The 21470-nt window shown below is 39.3% G+C and overlaps 1 protein-coding gene across 1 annotated transcript in view; it reads left to right on the forward strand.

Moving 5' to 3' along the window:
- Positions 1–21470, forward strand: part of GALNT16 (polypeptide N-acetylgalactosaminyltransferase 16) — a 181507-nt gene that overhangs the window by 114898 nt on the left and 45139 nt on the right. Inside the window, exon 4 of the mRNA XM_032221458.1 lies at positions 18303–18370. Coding sequence (XP_032077349.1) covers positions 18303–18370 — 68 coding nt within the window. The remainder of the gene's footprint in view (positions 1–18302; positions 18371–21470) is intronic.

Consider the following 21470-nt stretch of genomic DNA (forward strand, 5'->3'; position numbering starts at 1 on the left):
TTTCAGCCCTCTCTAAGCGGTTTACAGAGTCAGCATATTGCCCCCAACAACAATCCGGGTCCTCATTTTACCCACCTCGGAAGGATGGAAGGCTGAGTCAACCCTGAGCCGGTGAGATTTGAACAGCCGAACTGCAGAACTGCAGTCAGCTGAAGTAGCCTGCATTGCTGCATTTAACCACTGCGCCACCTCAGCTCTTACTTTATAGAGAGAGAGTTCCTAAGAGTCCATTTCTCAGTGTAAAATTTTTATGCCTACAAGGCTGATCATCTTGAATAACATATAATGCCGATTCCAGAGCAAAGAAACAGGAGTTGAAAACAAACAGTAATAAATAACTACATTTACTGCCATGTTTTTCTCTGAATCTGTATCTGGCCTTTGCTGAAATCCAATCGCTTAATACAGGATCCTACTTGATTATCACCTACTTGACTAAATACATCTTTTTTTAAAAAATAAGCCAGAAAAAGGCACTTTCTCTCTACTTTTACAGTTGCTGCCTCATTTTCTTTGGCTTCAGTTCTTTGATCCTAATAAGTTCCCTGTAAACTTGAAAATGTCGCTTTAATGACTTATTTGCTGGAAGCATAGATGGAAATAGATTTTTTGATGACAAGCCAGGATGTAAATTTAATAGGTAAAGATTGCTAAATTATTTTTTTAAAAGAAAACTGTTGCAGAGATAGAAAATTAATTTGTCATGTGACAGTAACTATCATGCCCAGATAGGAACAACTGGTACCTGCTACATGATAGCCAATTCATTTCCTCCCATACTTTGGTCCTAGGTAAGAGCCAAATATGCCAATGCTTGGCATAATTTTTAAAATTGTATTCCTCTTAGCTCGGTGGCTCTGACTTTCTTTTTTGGGTTAAGCTGACCACTTTTCCAATTTATTTCTGAGCAAGATTATTTACTCTTTGATTTTCCTGAAATAAAAAAGTGCTTTGCTCTTTGATATATTTAAAATTCATTCAAAGAGTCCATTTAGCAATCTACCATGTCAGCCACAGGGAATTTTTTCCCCAAGTGGACATAAAGATAGTGGGAAAGGGGGTGGACGTGGGGTGGACAGAGAGCCAATGAGAATGAATCTCAGCTGGAAAGCAACAGAGAACTCTGACATTAATCCATTATTCATTAGAACTCCTTCCCCTCACTTGGGGTCTTGGGGTCTTGCACAAAACTGCTTTGTGAATAACAACAGGCATTTTATCTCAGGACTGCAAATAGAGGGATGGCATTGCATGCTAGTGAGAATAAATGTCTTGCAAATATCCTGTTATTCCACCTAGGGCATTTGCTTGCAGGGAGCTGTAGGGAGGCACGGTAGGCTCAAAATAGCTTTGTGTTCCCCAGTGCTAAAAGCCAATAAGCCAAATAAAGTGTTCATTTGCCTTTTGTATATCCAGAATTCGTGCTTGAAACAGTTGCTTTACAGGTAGTCCTTGGGTTGTGACCAGGGGTGGTAATGACTTACCTTCCTTACTGGTTCGCAAATATGAGTGCACATGCACCTTCCGCGCATGGGCTTTGCCTAAAAAAATGGCTTAACTGGGATAACTTAGAGTCAGGGCAGGTGGGCGGGGCCACCTGCAATTTCTGCTACCTGTTCAGGGGAAATGGTCTGAACCAGTGGAATATCACCACTGGTTATAGCAGTTAATAGCAGTTAGCTTATATACCGCTTCATAGGGCTTTCAGCCCTCTCTAAGCGGTTTACAGAGTCAGCATATTGCCCCCAACAATCCGGGTCCTCATTTTACCCACCTCGGAAGGATGGAAGGCTGAGTCAACCCTGAGCCGGTGAGATTTGAACCACTGAACTGCCGAACTAGCAGTCAGCTGAAGTAGCCTGCAGTGCTGCATTTAACCACTGCGCCACCTTGGCATTATGACATTGCTAAGCAATAAAACACTAAATAATGATGTCATATGACCATGTCACTTAGCAATGGCAATCCCAGCTGTCCCAGCTGCTGTTGTTAAGCAAGGGTCATTAAGCAAATATCTCACATGACCATAGCTTTCCGCTGGCTTCCCCATTGATTTTACTTGTATGGAGCCAGCAGAGAATGGTGGTAGCTGCCATCACATTTCTGCGACTTGCTGTTGCTTGAGAACAGGGTGGCTGAGAACCCAGATCATAATTGTGATTGTGGGGGTGCTAAGACAACTGGAACTCTGAGGACCCATTATAAGAATAGAATAGAAGAATAGAATAACAGAGTTGGAAGGGACTTTGGAGGCTTCTAGTCCAACCACTTGCTCAGGCAGGAAACTATACCATTTCAGACAAATGGTTGTCCAATCTCTTCTTAAAAACTTTCAGTGTTGGAGAATTCACAACTTCACAATAAGTCCCCTCATTTGACACCACTGCCAATTTGAATGGTCTCTGAATAAGTGATCATAATGTGAAGACTAGGCACACCATTCAAATGCAGACAGTCTCTGAGACAGCATGTACTAGTCAAATTTGAGGTAGAAGTGGACTTAAATGTCAAATCACTAATTACAAATATTAGCTAAAATCAGTTCCTTCCCATTTCTTTCCCATATTCTCTGCCTTTAACAGAGAATAGTTGCTGGTCAGAGTTGGCAAAAAGGCATTCAGCTTAGGCTTCATGGAATCTATCATGTTCACTTGTCCAGAGCTGAACTATAAGATTAAGGCTGATGCACTAGTGAATCTTGATTCCTATTAAACCCTGATTATCGTCAGGAGCTTGAGAACTCATTTATAATTATAAATGCAAGTCTTTCCTCCTGATGATAAATTCTGATTTGTGTCTCTCCAAAGGTTTATAAAGAGAAGCAAGGGTAAAGAGATGAGTAGACATTAATTAACAACATCCTATATCAGCTGGATTTTGAACACTCAGAATCAGAAGATTGATTGACCTTGACCTTATGCATAATGAGGTGGTCCAACCAGAGATGATTGGGATAGGGTGAGATGCTGTTTCAGTTGAAAAGCAAGGTTGGATCAGTTCTACCTTACGATTGGAACCAAAGGCAAGTGCCCCATTTGTGCAGCGCGAAATAAAATCCTGATGAGAAGGTTCTGCTAAGTCCCAATGAAAAACCTTGAGTCTGATTTCCATTTTTTTCCCAGCATGTTGTGATTTTTTCCCCCTCAGTCCCATAGACCTCCCACTGTGTTCCTTTCAATGTATGCAGTGCTTCAGGCAGTGTACAAATCAATTACAACAATTTTTTTGTAAAAAAATTGAAAGCCCACTTACAACAGAGCATAATATAGTGAAATTTGGCAGTAGTAGTAATATGGGTAATAAATACAGCACGCAATCACAGTCATTAGCAGCAATAAAAATCTAAATTTCTAAAACCATTCAGGAATTCCTTAAAATGGTTGGGAAAAGAAACTTCAATAGGGCACCAAAAAGGGCTCTGATGTTACACAAACTCGAGGCAAGGTGAAGTGGTTTAGATATAATATAATGAAATGAGCAAATTAATTTTATATTTGAGGGAAAGTTCAGGAAAAGGAAAAGTTCCGCTTAAGAAATAGTTTCTGATATTGGACCAAGTTGCATGGGAAGAATGCCCCCACCTCACACTATTGTGAACATTTGAATGAATTCCTACTCTTAAGAGGGGGGGGAACCTTGCTCGATTCCAACTGATCAGTGGTGGGTTTCAAAAATTGTTTGAACCTACTCTGTGGGTGTGGCCTCCTTTGTGGGAGTGGCTTGCCGCCCATGTGACCGGATGGGAGTGGCTTGCCGCCCATGTGACTGGATGGGAGTGGCTTGCCACCCATGTGACTGGATATGAAGATGCCGACGACACTTGTCAGAACCACCTTAAATTACCTCACACACAGCACTGGCATGCATAAGAATATGATGTAAACTTGTTTTTTTAAAGGCATCTTTGTTTTGCGTTTAAACAACTTCAACACACGCAATGTTCTGGTTGCACCACAAATGCAGTAGTCATCCTTACCTTTCACAGAGGCACTGAGTTTTATAAATATGAACATGATAGTGTAGAATAATCATATCCAAGGACCAGTGGTGGGTTTCAAAATTTTTTGGAACCTCTTCTGTAGGTGTGGCCTGCTTTCCAGGTCCACTGGTGGAACCTCTTCTAACCGGTTTGGTAGATTTGATGAACCGGTTCTACCGAATAGGTGCGAACTGGTAGGAACCCACGTCTGCAACTGATCCTGGGAAGCTCACAAGTAAAGCAACAGTAATACAAAAATGATAAAACAAATACAAATGCCATTAAAATTAATTAAAATTACAAAAAGCATCTTTTGCTTTGTTTCTTTTGCAACTGGTTTTCTGCTCAATTAAAAAAAAAGGACCAAAACTCTAGCAAGGTTTCCAAGGTGCTTGAGGTAAGCCGTGTATCTCAGTGAAACGGTTCTGAATGCACTCAGCTGGGCATGAATTATTACTGTGAGTATAATTGCTATGTCTTTACTTAGCCAGTGCCCCTTCCTCTAAGTAATTACTGTGAAGTGCCGTGGGGTATGTGAAGTATGAAAAGTCTGTTCTGTTCCAAACATTGTCTTCTCACAAGCCTTCACGGGACTGCAGCAAAAGCTGGCAAGCAGAAAATGACAGTGTAAAAATTGCACTGTCTGCTTATTTTGTGACGTCTGGTCACACTCGAATACAGATCTGGGGTTTTTTTTCCCCCTCCTGAAAAGTGAAGCCAGTGGATTAAGCCTTCCATGACAATTAAGGGATGATTTGATTTAATTAATTAGCTGTTCTGGTAGCACCTGTTGAAATTACATGCAATTAAATTGTTAGAGATGATTACAGAGTTGTTTTCCTAAACAGAAGTTTAATGTCACTTTGGGAAATGGCAGCAATGAAAACCGATTGATGAGAAATGTTAAAGCCCAAATCTAGAAAGTTAGCTAATGAGTTTCTAGGTCTGACACGAATGGTCAGAAACCCCACGGGATTTCTCTTTCAAGAAGAGTGAGACTCAAAGAGTAAATGTGAAAACCTGGGCTAATGAGCAGGTCTGAAAACAAGCATTCAGATAGCCTTTATGAATCTCAGCTAATGACTAAGTTTAAATAAGTGGACCAAGCTAAATTCATGCAGAAGCTTCGTAAGCAATTGCCTTCAAATTGCTTGTATGTTTATATGTTGAAAATACTTTAAAAAGTAGAATATTGTACCTCAAACAAAATTCTAGCTATATCAGATACTAAGATAATATCAGTTGTTTAAAGTTGTTCAGACCGGAAACCAAGACTGTGGGTACCAATACTACCTTTATTGTAAGGTTACAGAATCTCGCGAAAGGCATTTCCTCCCTTTCCAAAGAATTAGGGAAGAACGGATCACTCCTGAGATGCTTTCTCTATCCTCATAATCCTTCAGGCTAAGACTATATTTATCAAATTGCTGTCTAAGCTATGCCTTGTCTCCTGTCTCCCAAGGTTATGCTCACAATCCATTTCCTGGGGGTCTCTCAGCCATAGATTTGTGGGATATCTATAGGGCATGGTTAGAAAGGCCTTGCCATCATGATGGTGCAATTGAAATTTTGTTTTATACGTGTCACTGTGATGGCTGCCATCTTGTCTTTTCTGACCACGCCCTGTAGATTCCCTTGCACAAATCAGATATCACATATACACCAGAGATCTGAGATTGTTCTTATTTATTTTGCACAGAGAGGGTCCCAGGATTTACTCTCAAGTAACAACACGGCTGAAAAGATTGTGTGTGAATAATTTTGGAGAGATGGCTGAATGATCTGATACAAGCCACAATATAAGCTTTTGTTACAAAACTCTCTTTCTTAGTCATGATTTTGTGCTATTTTAATGCCTGTCATAATTTTTACTGTTTGAAGGTGTAGTCATTGAATTTTCCTTGATAGTTATTGTGTATAATCAATAATACAATACAAGATGATAATTCTACTGCATGTTAGGAATGAGCAGTGTAGGTGTTTTGATTACTTCAGGTCTGTAGAGATTAGAATGTTTAATCCCTGTTATAAATCTGAGGAAATGGAGAATGGTATTTGCAAAATGGGTAGAATCTCATGGCCTTATGCCTGCAAATATGGCATTGCATATGAGCAAGCTGTTTAAGAGTGTGGACAGCTGTGGGTACATATTTGTATTGCAGAGGAGATGTTAACATTGGAAAGTAAGAGCAGATGAGAGGAAAAGGGGGTTATATGACTGCAGAGTGGCCATAAGAAAAGTTCTTGGTTCATTGGTAAACTTAAAGTCAACACAGTAGTATTTGAAGAAATAAAAAGCTGGTTCACAGAAGGCTTTTTTAAATTGAGAGAGATCTGGGAAGCACTGCAATACATTGCAGGATGCGGCAAGACATATCTCTGGAATGGTATGTGATTGCTTGTTGATAAGTACTTCCAAGGTAATGTTTTCATATTCAACATTTTTAAAATGTGTGTAAAAAAAGTTGCTTCAGATACAGTTTATAACAAAATGAGGCCTCCTACTGCACCAAACCTCTCAGAACATAACTCTGTGATTAGTATTATGTGTTTTGGAAGCCCAATGATGAAATCATAATTCATATGCAATTTATAGATTTTATTAAAGGCTAATGGCAAGGCATACAACCAATCAGTGTTCAGAAGGGACAATGAATAGTCCTAAACTAATCCAGATAGTTTAAGCTACTAACACTTTATCCAAGAAGATCAAGGAAGCAGGAGATGTTGGAAAACAGTTTCCTTCAATGGAACATTCACAGTGTTCAGTGGTGTTCAGTGATTGGTCTTCCCATCGTAGGCAATTTTTCTATTCATCCCACTGGAGGCAATTCTTCCATTCCAGCAAGCTAGTGTATAGTCTTGTGGTCATGCCTCTTTTCCCCAGTCTCTGATAACTGCCCTCCAAGCCATTCTGTCATTGGCTGCTGTCCTACTTCTTCTAACCCCACTGTGATTATAAAGACCTATTCAGGGATGTCACAATCCTTATGTGGACTCCTTATATACCTGGGTTTTGGAGCATGGCTATACCAGAATTTCAGCTGGTGTGTGTGATGAACAAGGCTCACTTCACTTTCTTGTCTCTGCCTGTCATCCTACAGAAGAATATAAATGCAGGAGAAAGCACCACTTTAACCAGTCAAATGCTAGTTTGCACACTATAGATTATTTCCATATGTTGTGACTACTAACTGTTAATCTTCCCTTGCAATACTCATTGATTTTGAATATGGGGTAAAATTAAGATTCCTGCCAATTTATCCTTCTAGCCCTTAATAGGTACAGCTATCTCTACCAGTCTTCTATAAGGCTAGTAAAACTGTATCCAGAAGATTGGTAAAACCTTTTTTTCAAAATAGACCAACTGATGGGTTACTGATGCAAAGCACATCTGCACAAGCGGCCCATCATTCGGGCATCTCAAAAAGTGGCTAAAGCCCTTGTCCCACTCATTCAAGTCTGCCCCATCACTCTCTAAAGAGAGTAATTAGTGATTTTTTTTCCACCAGCAGCTGACCTTAGGAGAAAAAAAGGAAACTAGGAAACCATCCTGTGGGAAAAAGTGCAGGAGAGAAGGGAGGAAATTAATCTCTTTCTCCTCCCAGCCATGGGTTGATAGGAAAAGGGGAATATAAGAAGAAACTTTTCTTGGTGCCAGTTGTTTGATCTCTCAGAGGAATCTCTGGCACCAAAGAGGAATTCTCCCCTTCCTCCTCTCCCTTCCATTTCTTGAATGGGCAGAATTAATACTCTACTTCATTGCCAAAGGTAAAACAGACTTTGGAAATACAGCTAATATTTCTATAAGCCAACATACTTTAACCCAGGGTCCCCATGCTTTAATGCTGCTCTGTGAAAAAACCCTTAAACTGAGAAAAAAGAAAGAAAGAAAGAAAGAAAGAAAGAAAGAAAGAAAGAAAGAAAGAAAGAAAGAAAGAAAGAAAAAAGAAAAAGGCTGCAGGCTACAACAATGGAAAAGAAGCATTTAAAGGCTTCTTGTTACAAGAACAAAAGCCAGAGGTTTATAGAAGTAGTGTTAAAGCTTCTTGCACTAGCAAAGGAAAAAGTTTAAAATACAAGATTTACACACTACATACTGACAGAATACATTTTGCATAGGCACAACTTAGTTTGGAAATAGAAAATAAAAAAGAAAGTTGCATGCTTGGGGAAAGAGGTGGAAGATGAAAAGGATTTTTAAATGAAGGAATAAGAGGTAGAAGAGCTGCATTAGTTTGCTTTGCTAGTGTATGCCGTTATCTAAAAATACACAGTATGTATCTGTATCTCACACAGTATATCTAAAAGGGGGAATGATGGAAAAGTGATGCCACACTGAAATTTAAAGGAGGGCTGGAAGTAGTAGTGAAAGGCAGGGAGGTGCCATTGTGCAGGAATTGTTTGGGAGAAATGGATTGAGAGAAAATATATTGAATTAGAGAGAAACACTGAATGATTAAGGGGTGCTTTGAACACAGAAGGATGTGCTCTAAACACAGAAGGTTGATGGCTTGTTCAGGCATCCTCTTACTAGATCTGTCATTATTTTATAAGACCCCAACAATCAGCTCTGCAGCTGAGAAAAGGAGGGCAAGGGGTTTTATGTTTGCACAACCTCATAGAAGCGTATCAATTTGAGAGAGTTCGACCAGGCCGCACTGTAATATTGTTTTATTCCCTAAAGCCACCCACTTCGCTACCCCTTTTCAAATCAACCAGACATGCCTCTCAGGCTCATTCCAGATCACCAGATGCCACCTTTATTATAAAAGGGAGCGGTTGCTGCAAACAGCTGTTTTGTCTCATTTCTTGGCAAGAGTACTGAGACTGTGCAAATGTTGAGCCAAACTGGAGAGTACAGTTTAATGTGGATGTAGGGGTGGATTAGCAAATCAGATAATGATGATGATGATGATGATGATGATGATGATGATAATAATAATAATAATAGTAATAATAATGCAAAATGGCTCCAGCAGATTGAGGATTCTATTAAAGTGATAATGATTGTAAGCCGCCCTGAGTCCCCTCAGGGAAAAGGGCGGCCTATAAATCCAAATAAACATAAACATAAATAAACATAAAGTGCATAAAATGGAAGATGTGAAAATAACAAAAGCAATAGTGCAAAGACAGTCAAGAAAAGTGAAGAACTGGAGTGCACCTGGACCAGATGAGTTACATGGCTTCTGGTTAAAAAGCACTTACAAGTATGAACAAAAGATTGGCAGCCCAAATGAACCAGATCTTAAAAACACCTGAAAATGAAGAATGGATGACAACTGGAAGGACATTTTTAATCCAAAACAATAAAGAAAAAGGAAAGGACCCTGGGAATTATAGGCCAATCACCTGTTTGCCAACAACATACAAGCTCCTTACTGGTGTCATTGCAAACCAAATTTATGGATACTTGGAAAGAAATAACTTGCTTCCTGTAGAACAGAAAGGATGCTGCAAAAATTCAAGAGGAACAAAGGACCATCTGCTGATTGACAAACTAATCCTAAAGAATTCAAAGAAAAGACAAACCAACCTGTTCATGGCTTGGATAGACTATAAGAAAGCATTTGATTCAGTTCCCCATAGCTGGGTCAAGTAATGCCTGAAAATCTTTACATACATTTACATTTTTACATACAAAAATTCATGGAAACTTCAATGAACCTCTGGAAAATGAAGCTTATAGCTAATGAAGAAGTACTGGGTGAAGTTGAAATTAAACAAGGCATTTTCCAGGGCGATTCCCTTTCACCCCTATTTTTTATACTCTCAATGCTACCACTGACAATCATTTTGAAGAAGATGAACTGTGGATACGAACTTGCAAAGAAAGGACTGAAAATTTCGCACTTGGTGTACATGGATGATTTGAAGCTGTTTGGTAAAACAAAAGCTGAACTGAATTTATTAATTGAAAGCACAAAAGAATTTAGCCAAGACATTGGTATGCAGTTTGGAATTGACAAATGTGCAACAATGGCAACCAAAGCAGGCAAGGTCATAGAAGATGATGGACTAGAACTTGAGAATGAAGAAATGATAAAGACAGTAAAACCAGAAGAAGGCTACAAGTACTTGGGGATTTTAGAGGCCTCTGACTTAATGCATAATAAAGTCAAGGAATTAACTTCAGCCAAGTACATTCAACGAATTCGCAAGATATTAAAGTGGAGGAAACATCATAAAAGCCATAAATACCTTGGCTATACCTGTGATTCGATACTCTGCAGGAATAATTGACTGGACCTAGATGGAGTTGGACAATTTGGACAGAAAAACAAGGAAGCTTATGACAATGAATCATGCTTTGCACCCTAAAAGTGATGTTGACCGATTATATCTACCAAGAGCAGAGGATGGTCGAGGACTCCTACAAGTAAAACAGACTGTGGAAGAAGAAAAACACAGCTTGAATGATTACATCCAGAAAAGTGAAGAGCCAATGATTAAGGAAGTAAATAAAGGAGGCCTTTTAAAGACAGCTAAGTCAAAAGCTTATTATAAAAAAGAAGTAATTGAGAAGCGAGCTGAAAATTGGAAAAACAAAGCTATGCATAGCCAATACTTGAAAAGTATTGAAGGCAAAGCTGACCAAAAGCTAACTTGGAACTGGTTAAGATCAGGAGCACTGAAAAAAGAAACAGAAGGCTTTATTTTGGCAGCTCAAGAACAATCCTTAGCCATAAACTGCATGAAGGCAAAAATTCAACATGTTACCACCAACAGCAAATGTCGCCTCTGTAATGAGAAAGACGAGACAGTCGACCACTTGATCAGTGGGTGCAGCAAAATTTCACAAACTGACTACCTACAACGCCATGACCAAATTGCTAAGATCATTCACTGGAAATTGTGCCAAAAGTTTGGATTTGAGTACAGCAAAAACCACTGGGAACATCAGGTTCAGAAGGTTTTAGAGAATGAGAAAGTCAAGATCTTGTGGGACTTCAGAATTCAGACTGACAAGCACTTGGCTCACAACACACCTGACATAACAATAGTTGAAAAGACAAAAGTATGGTTCATTGACATTGCAATACCTGGAGATGCACGATTTGAAGATAAACAGCAAGAAAAAATCACAAAGTACCGGGACTTGCAAATTAAAGTTGTCCCGATTGTAATTGGAGCCCTTGGAGCAATATCTAAAGGGCTACATAGCTATTTGGAAATTTTAGATTTATCAGACTTGAACATTCTGACTCTACAAAAAAACCACCCTACTTGGAACAGCTTATATCCTCTGACATTACTGTATATACTCGAGTATAAGCCTAGTTTTTCAGCCCACTTTTTGGGCTGAAAAAAGCCGCCTCGGCTTATACTCGAGTCAGTGAAAAATTTGCCCGAAATGGAGGAGAAAAAGGGGCGGGGCCATGCCGCTGGGTGACACTCGTGAATGGCCCAGTGCCCCTGTGAGTTTCCCCTCCCTCTGTGTCAGTTTGCCACGCAGCGCGCACCGCACCATCCCCCCTCCTCACGTTCTAATGTAATGCAGGGCTGTCTTACGATTCCCCTTCCTCCCCCTCCTGCCGCTCTGCAACAATGTCCCACCTCCTCCTTGTTATGGCAAGCAGCCACATAGCGATGTCCCACCTCCTCTGGTACAGTGATCCAATGATAGGAATCACTGTGCCGTGTGTCATAGGAGGCGGGACATCGCTCCCGCGGCTGCACGGGACATCATCATCACAGCGGGACATCAGCATCATGAGGTGAGTGAAGTATTTCATTGAATACACCGCTAGTTTACTGTTTTTCTTTGAAATAAATATTCAAAAACATTATTGGTATCTATTTTTATTTTTGAAATTTACCGGTAGCTGCTGCATTTCCCACCCTAGGCTTATACTCGAGTCAATAACTTTTCCAGTTTTTTGTGGTAAAATTAGGTGCCTCGGCTTATATTCGGGTCGGCCTATACTCGAGTATATACGGTACCTTAACAGTTCCTAGGTCCTTGGTTAGTCCTCGAGCTGGTTGAGCTACCAACCAGCCCCAAAGGCTGTGAATCTCACCAAAGATTAACCACGTAATAATAATATCATCTTGTGGGACTTTCGAATACAAATGGATCATCATTTGGAGCACAACATGCCAGATATCATGGTTGTAGAGGGCCGAAGTGTACAGTTTATTGATATTGCTGTTCCTGGAGATGCCAGAGTTGAAGAAAAAGAACTAGAAAATATAATGAAATATTGTGACCTGGCCATCAAAACTACACGGCTATGGATGAAGCATGTAACAGTGATACCCATTGTCATCGGGGCACTTGGCACCATGTCCAAGAATTTTACAAGATACATCAACAAATTGCAGCTTCCTGCAATAACACCAGCAGAACTACAAAAAACTGCTCTACTTGGTACATCTTATATTTTAAGAAGATATTTGATTGATACCTAGAACTCTGGCAGCATACCGTATCAACCATTAAGACCAGTCAATGGTATTTGTAATGCATTTTTGAATGTTCAGTTGGCCGAGTTTCATGTTTAATGAATAAAGTGTAATAATAATAATAAATAACCAGGCCATTGCCTATTCCAAGAGGCATCCAATGCATTTCTCTCTTTAGAGCATAATTTTAGGAAAGAGATATTCAAAGGAATCCCATGTCTGGCAGGAAATCCTGAAGGAAAGTGGTCATTATTGGTAATTGGGAGCTAGCCATGAAAATGATTGTCATGCCATTGAGCATTGTGACCAAATGCACCACATTTGGGCAACAGATATCTGTAAACTTTATTTTTATTAATATATTACATTTCTGTAATACTCAATAGCTAAAAATCACCTTATAACATAAAAGTAGGTGTACCACACTTGTGTGTGAATTATTTTCAGTTCACACACAGTGTTATCACAAGCTCCTATCAAGGGACAAGGAGACATCTATGCTAGAAACCATTTTCCTGCTAGCATTTTTTTGGTTCCTTTTGGGGTGAAAAGGATTCTGATAGCACCAACTAACATAGTTTATTTAAAGGCATAAGCTTTAATAAAGTAGAGCTCTCTGCTTCAGTTGCACGGGGTGACTAAACTGTAATAGTATTTCAATTGAGATGAAGTTATGGGAGAACGAAGAGGGGTTGGATATGTGGATACAGGTATTTGTGAGCAGATTACAAGTACAGTACCTTATGAAATAACATAATATGGGATGTGGTAGCTCAGTGGCTAAGATGCTGAGCTTGTTGATCAGAAAGGTTGGTAGTTCAGCGGTTTGAATCCCTAGTGCTGTGTAACAGAGTCAGCTTCTGTTACTTGTCCCAGCTTCTGCCAACCTAGCAGTTCAAAAGCACGTAAAAAAAGCAAGTAGAAAAATAAGGACCACCTTTGGTGGGAAGGTAACAGTGTTCTGTGCACCATTGGCATTTAGTCATGCCACATGACCAAAGAGACGTCTTCGGACAGTGCTGGCTCTTCAGCTTAGAAACAGAGATGAGTCCGCCCCCTAGAGTCGGGAACAACTAGCATGCATGTGCAAGAGGAACCTTTACCTTTATCTTTATGAGATAACAGCTGTAATGTGTTTAAAACCCTGTGTATGTGTGTGTGTGTGTGTGTGTGTGTGTGTGCGTATTTTTGTAGATTTTTCATGTGTACAGGTTTGCAGGTCTTGGCATATTCGGGTCTTTTCCCATGTAAGATTGAGAGTATCTTGGCTTCGATTCGCTCCGATCACACTTTGCTCGCACAAGCATGAAGCCAAAGGCACCAGCCTGAAGATGGCGAGTGGGACCTCATTGAAACATCACCAAGATACTCTCAATCTTACATGGGAAAAGATCGGAATACGCCAAGACTGCATATATATAGGTGGCATCCAATTTTGTTCTGTCATTCTGCTTTTGTGGTCTGCTTTTAGTAAGTAATCTCTGGAAATCAATCTGGTTCTATTAATTTGTCTTTTGATCTCATTGGGTGGATACCTCAGTCTTTTGAATGCCTGTTTCCTACTTAATCCCAATTAATTAATGTTAAAACTAATTCCATAGTTGAGCGTCTCTGTGAAATGAGTCAGAACAAATATAGTGGTAGCTGAAAGTCTCTTTACAGATGATGGTTTGGATAGTATGTTCTGGGTGAAAGTAAACATGGCAATCTCAGGATTTCCTGTATAATATGTTTATATGTCAACTGGGTTGTTCTACCATGGCTTCAACAAACTGGATTTATTCTATAGATAGGTCAAGGCTAAGAGTGAAAGCTCTTGAGGTCATGTTAAAATTTGATGAGGGATTCATTTTAGTGGATCCTGATGATGTTTGTTGTCAGTCAAGACCTGTTTTATTGAATTGACTTCTTCACCCCACAGTTATCTGTCATGACTGTTCTCTTTTTCCCTTTTGCTGTACATAAGATGGCTGTCAAGGTGGTAACAAGATATCAATCAATCAATCTTTTATTACGGTCACAGACCAGATTAAAAATTAAAGCATGAAAATAAAACAGAACAAGACATAGTCATTTATTGCAGTTTGTGGTGAGATCATCGATGGCCAGCCTAATTTTAAAGACAATATAGCCAAATTTAGCTTTGTTCAAGAAACTGTATCATACTGATCAGATAGCAATAGCTGTACATAAAAAAGATTAGAAAATTCCAGATATTTTACCACATCTGGTGATACAAAATGAGTCCCTAGAGGGTATAACATAACATGAAGATGAGTTGAGGTTTCAATGGGCTTCTTGACCACTGGGGCACAATCTCAATTCTATGGGATTTTTTTTTCATCAATCCATATAAATATCTTTCTTGTTGATGGGGGTGTTTGACTACTCAAGAAGACATTTTTGGTGGAGCAGACAAGTCCTGTTGGACTTTCTGGTCTTTAATGCATTGTTTAAATGCACCTAGACTTAGAATAACTTTATTGCCACTTTAAATGTACACTAATCAGCATGTATCAAAATGAAATTTCATAGCATATGGCTACCAGAGTCACCACCTCCAATATACACTACATAAGTATAACAAAACAAACAAGCAAACAAATATGCACATACCCACATATATTATATGACACAGAGAAACAACACAGTCTAGTTCGGATATATACACGTACATGGCGAGAAAAACGAATCTTGCATGTTTACCAGACAGATGGCATAGGGAACAAAGCTGTTACAAAGCTGCTAGAAATACTTAGAAACCTCCTCCCAGAGTGTGTGGGGTCTCTAACAATGCTTTAAGCTCTAACCACATAGCGCTTATAATCAGTATCCTGAGTAATGAGAAATGAGCTTTTTATAATCTTCTCAGCTGTCCTTACCACTCTCTATCTGAGGCACTGCTATCACCAAACCAAACTGTGATGCAATTTGTTAAGACCCTCTCAATCATGCCTCCTAAAAACAGAGAAGGAGAAAGATGTGCTCTCCTCATCCAATGCAGGAAACGCAGACACACTGGTTTGCACACTTCACTAAGGATGACATGTGGAGAGACCAATTCAGATTGTTGGTTATCTGCACCCCTAAATACTTAATACTGTTGACTACCTCTACAGCTGCATCTTTGATACTGAGTGCATGCTCATAACCTATAACTCTTTGGATCATCTCCTTGGAGTGGCCAAGATATTGGAGTTGTTTTGTCCTACCCCATATTAATTTATAATTATCCTCCATAAGGAAATAGCTGTAGGAAAGAACATTAATTTCAGCCAGCATGCTATGATGAAAGTTCATGTACCTGTTTTGACATTAGACAACCGTGCTTCCCACCTTGGTATTGTGTTGGGAAGGCAGGGGGCTAACTGGAATATAGCCCTTAGAAATTTGGATTAAACCCTTCTGAGAAGGGTAAAGAAGGAATAAGGTACCTAACTGGGCACTGAAAGGCAATTGTGCATAACCCTGAACTGAAAAAAACTTCAGTGGTGCTGGTATATATTGTGCTCCTCTGATAAAACAGAAGGATTAGATTGTGACCACTGTTTCTTGAGCATTTTGTATGGCGTAGCTTTGGTGTGCACTGTGTTTAGTTTGTCACAAGATATATCTCTACTGCAGTCTGCAACACTGCGTCTTGGGTATCTCAGGGAAGCTAGGGCTTCATGATAATGTTTAATATTGACAGAATGTTTTATACTCATTCAAAAGTGTTCTGGAACACTATGGGTGTTCTGGAAGAGTAGTTTTTACCTATTCCAGCTTTACAGTTCTACTAGGTGTCCAGCACTTAATTTGAAAAAGTTCAGAAGAAAGATCTCCCTCACGATGGTTCTGAAGTCTGGGAAACCAGGCAGATTAGTTTAATGTTCTGCAGAAAAATTGTCCTGCATTCTTTTCTACCAATTCCTATTCAAGTATTATAGCTGCTGCGTGCTTCTCTTTCTTGATCCTGATTGTGTTTACTGTTTTTTAGTGTTTGTTTTGCTGGCCATTGACCGAATAAATAAACAAATTGCAATTATTCACTATTATAGAATTTGCTTTCACGATGTCTTTGAGAAGACAAGTAAGATTCAATTATATTCTCATGAATGGGGTATGTAAGTTTAGGCATGACAATGAAACAGTCAAAGAATTTGTGTGAATGATCTCCCTTTCATTTGTCACATATCACTCTAGGACTCCACAGCCTCCCCTTTGAGCTCTTCCCCCAAAACCCTTCATATAGGAAAACATTTTTTTTGTTCCTTGAAAGTGTAGAAAATCAGCTCCTTAGGAATTCCAAGAAAGTGCATTTAGCTAGAGTTCCAAGAGGAAGCACTCTATAGTCAGACACCCTGTTGAGCTGTGGCTCTTGTTTAGCATTGCTGATGGAAACAGCAATCTCTTTGAGGAAAGGGTCTTATTTAATCGGGGATACCTGATGGCTAAACTCAGCCTGGAAGGCATATTCAATCAAATGGATTGGCGCCTCTTGGTAAGTTTTAATCTTTGTGTTGGGCTCATTCCTGTAATTTTTAATCTTTTGCTCTGTCTACTGCATGGTGGGTAGTATACATAGTATAGTAGTATATACGATAGAGGAGACAATATCAGGATATAGACAAACAAGATGAAATATGTAAGGATTACACAAAGGATTATTACCAGAACTAAAAATGCTAGAGCCATGTGCCAGAGGTGGCACGCAGTGCCCTCTCTGATGACATGTGAGCTGTCTCCCCAGTTCAGTTCTGCCATGCATGTGCACGTGCCTCCTGCTGGCCATCTGATCTTTGGGTCTCTGCCACAAATGCGCAGGGGGCAGGATGCACACATGCACAGGGGGGGCATGTGGGGTATGCACATGCATGCACAAGGGCAGAGCACATGTGCAGGGGCCACACACGCATTGCATTTGGGGGGTTCAGGCGTGCACTTTGGGCACTCGGTCTGGAAAAGGTTAAGCCATCACTGTGCTAGAGTATCTTTAGAATTTCTCCCATTTGGTTCTCTTCAATAGTGCTTTACACCGTCATGGGCTCCATTTAGATTTTTTTTTTAATTACCCGCCTGGTGGATGCCTCTGGATCAACTATAACTCTCATTGTGCTAGACGAAATAGCAATGGCCAAATAAGCTGAAGATAATGGGAATTGCAACCCAACATATTTGGAGAATGAAAAGACTGTGCTAGCAGGATCTGGAATAAATAAGCAGCAGTGTAGATAAATCTAGCCAACTTTGTATTCTTTTAATGTCAGAGAATTCTTAACTAGCATGCACGCCAATTGGAAATTATCTAGATAGGGTACAAGTTACTGCAAAGTAGTAATGTGTTAAAAAGCAATAATTTGAGTTAAGAAATGGAATGTGACACCAAGGCTGCTATTTACACTGAATTACAGTGTAGTACATTAGCATGATGAATGCATGGGTAACTAAATGGGTTTTCTTTTCTATACATCTATTTTACAATCACTGCTCACAGATCTCCCTCTCCCTTTTTCATTTAATTCCCCCTATTAAACAAAAATTAGGTATAAAGTGAAGCATGTTCCACAGGCTTTATTTCCACCCACAGATTCCTGGATAGAAAAAGCTCTTGGGTCCCTATTTTTTTAATAGGCAGAGTTCACACCAGACTTCCTCAAGGCTAATTGTTTTTAATTGTTTATTTAAGATTTTAATTCACGAATGTAACAAAAATAAATGTAAATGAAGGCATTTAAAACAGTATTGTACATAGGATCCAGGCTATCTAAGCTGTCTTATCTAGGTTGCCATTTTTGACTCTTACTGTGTTTTGGAAATAACTTTTTTGGGGAAGAAAATTTTAGTGGTAAACTGAGGGCAGTCAATGCATGGAAAACTGCTTTCAATTAATGCTGGATTTGGTTATTGCTGATTTTTAAATTATTTTTTACAGTGTTCTAAATCGCACTCCTGCAAACTTGATTCAGGAAATAATTTTAGTGGATGATTTCAGCTTGGATCGTAAGTATTACTTTTTTCCCTTTGTTATATTATGTTTTCTTTATGTTATATTATGTTTATTCTTCCTTCCTTCCTTCCTTTCCTCCCTCCCTCCCTCCCTCCCTCCCTTCCTGATGTTTCATCTCATTTTTATTTTTTGGGGAAAAAAACTAATTGGAAAAGAAGTAATTTTTTCTTGTTTTTTTTGTGGGATGGGAGCAGCTGTGTAAGGAAAAAAGAAAGAAAAAAATGGCATTTCCCCATACCTTTTCAGAGAGACAACCCTAACCATAAAGTTAGACTGTTCTATTAGATTTCATTAACTATCAATTGAGGGCCATAATCATAGGGATAGCAAGTAGCGTGCACAGCTAGAATTCCCAATTACATAAGCTTAAGACAAAGAAGATAATGCATGCTATATTGTGCTTCTCGTAGATGAGAGTTGTTCTTGCTGAGGTTTTTATAGAGCTGAATTATCCCAGAGCAATAAAGTAGAATTCTATTGCAAAATTCATTATCCTTCCACCAGGAACCTTAAGCAAGAGCATACTGCTTACTCCCGCATTGCAGATGGATTTTTTAGTGGTTATTTCACTAAATTTTAGAATATATGGCTAAAATAATTTAGAACCTCAGCCAATGAAAATTATTTTGAGAGCCAAATTCAGTGAGACATTGAAGATATTATGAACAATTGCATCTATAATTATTTAAAAAATTCAAATAGCAGCTTGGGGCAGGGAGCATGATTATTTTTGCTAGGCTCCTAGGGTCAGCTTATCCCAATCCCCTCATGATAAAGAACATTAACTCATTCCTCCCCTATTGTATTTTTGGATGAAAATCACCCATCACCAAACCCTTAATAATTGTGAAAGCAAAAGTTGTATTGTGAGTTTTCCTTCTCATTAAAAAAAATATTTTGGAACAAAAGGCAATTCTCTTTGGGAATTCCTTGGAATTCCATGGATGGAATGGCATAAATGCTCCCTTTCCATACAGTAATATCTTAACAAATTCCAATGGGTGTGGGAAATGGCTTGTCCTATTATTATATATCTCTGTGCCTGATTTAAAAACACATTGTGGTATGGTTGCTGTGTGTAAGACCTGGGAGCTCATTGATCTGAAGAACAATGGAAAGTTGAGGCTACAACTGTGAAAAGGGTGATGAGCTTAAGAATTATTTTATGTAGGTGGGAAGAACGTAATACTTTGAATGTTAAAATGGATTCAAGAATTAATCTTTGAAATGCATTTAAATCATAGAAATGAGAAGATGGGGCATTATGCTTTGATATGGTTTAGGTTTAATACAATCTTAAAGAGGCTGTACCTTGTTATTCAGATTTTTTTTCCCTTTCCCCTCTTTTTTGGTTTTTTTCCAGCTTATTTTCATTCTTTTTTATCACCATATGTTTTATTTCCATCTGTTAATTTCACAAATTTAAAGTGAAATTAAATCAAAAGAGATGCATAGCCAATATTTGGAAATATGCATGGTACGCCATCGGTGGTTGGGAGCCAGACAAGGCTAACAATTTGGGATTAAAAAGTAAAATCAAAAGAAATCCAGTTTAAAAATATGTGTGCTTGCCTGAGAGTGTCTAGATGAAGAACAGTTTATTATATAATGTAAATACAAAATAGATATATTCAACTCACATGGTTCAATTCCTTTACAAATCGCAAGGTAGCAATAAATAGATAGCTGAGGGTATCCATCCTGCATCACTCCTGTATTCAACTGTAAAGACAACACAGCAGAATGAAAGACTGCAGCAGAAACATCGCTGCCTTGCACATCTAATCCATTTTTCTTTCTCATGCGAAAAGTCATGGCAAAAATCTAATTGTACTCTCTCACTTTGGGCTTCACATTTTAAATCACACCTTTTTTAAAAATTTCTTTAGGTGTATGATAAAACAAGATGTTTCTCAAGAGGCTTGAAGAATTCTTGTCACTCCCTTCATTTATTAGAGAATGTCAGAAAACATCTCATCAGATTTCTTATCTCACATCTTAATTTTCTTGTTGCATGTTGCTGCATTGTTTACCATCCATGGATGTCTCATTGTTTCAGGTATATAGTAGTAGTAGTATCTAAACAGATACTGAACAAGCCTTCCGATTTTTCACCTTCTCTGCTGACTTTCAACATATGTTCTTTAAGAATTTTTAGGGTATCAAGGAAGGGGGATTTCAGCTGAACACTGTTGAGAACAACATACTCATGGGAACAACATTTCAGACAGTGGGAACTGTATAAATGGAATTGGTCCAGGAGATAGTTGCTAAGTAAAGTACTTGGCTGGTGGCCTTTGTACTGATGAAAGAAATGTCCTTCTGATGGTTTATTGGTGGAGAGGACCACATGGCTTGAGTCCTGAACAGAAAAGGTGATCACATGCTTCAATGTTGGTGGAGAAGAAGAGAAGGAAGGACTGAGATGCTGAGTCCCTGGTTTTTTCCCCCTCTGGCCTTTGATCTTGATCTTGTGTTCTGATTGGTTGTCAGACTCCCTTGGGCCCATGCAGGGACAACTCTCTAGGCTGCGTTTTGAATCCAGGTTTGGTTGAGTTCTCAGATGCCATGTGGGGAGTTGGGTAAAGTGCCAATATTATCATGCCTTAATCCCATTCCCCTGGAGCTGATGGGGAGAACTCTTTATTATGTAAAGGGACTAGCTTGGCCTTCTTAATGGCCCATTGACAAAGTGGGGATGGGCAGGAAGCTGCAGGCAGCTATGTGGTCTTTTAAAACATGTTTCTTTCTTTTCACATCCAGAGAAATATTCTGCTTTTTCAATATTTCCTAGGATATTTCATTTTTCTGGAAGAGGGCTGGGTGATAACTTCCTACAGTACTTTTGCAGGATATCTGAGTTGTACAGAGATAATATAAACCTGTGATGGCGAACCTACGGGACGCAGAGCCCTCTCTGCGGGCACGCGAGCTGTTGCCCAGCTCAGCTCTACCACGCATGTGTTTGCGCCTCCTGCCAGCCAGCTGATTTTTGGGTCTCTGCCGCACATGTGGGAATCATGCATGGGGGGCAGGAGGGGTCACACACATGTGTGTGGGGGGAGCATGTAGGGGGTACGGCATCCCCCCCAG

This window comes from Thamnophis elegans, chromosome 1 (genome assembly GCF_009769535.1).
Source record: "Thamnophis elegans isolate rThaEle1 chromosome 1, rThaEle1.pri, whole genome shotgun sequence".
In the NCBI taxonomy this organism is placed as follows: domain Eukaryota; kingdom Metazoa; phylum Chordata; class Lepidosauria; order Squamata; family Colubridae; genus Thamnophis; species Thamnophis elegans.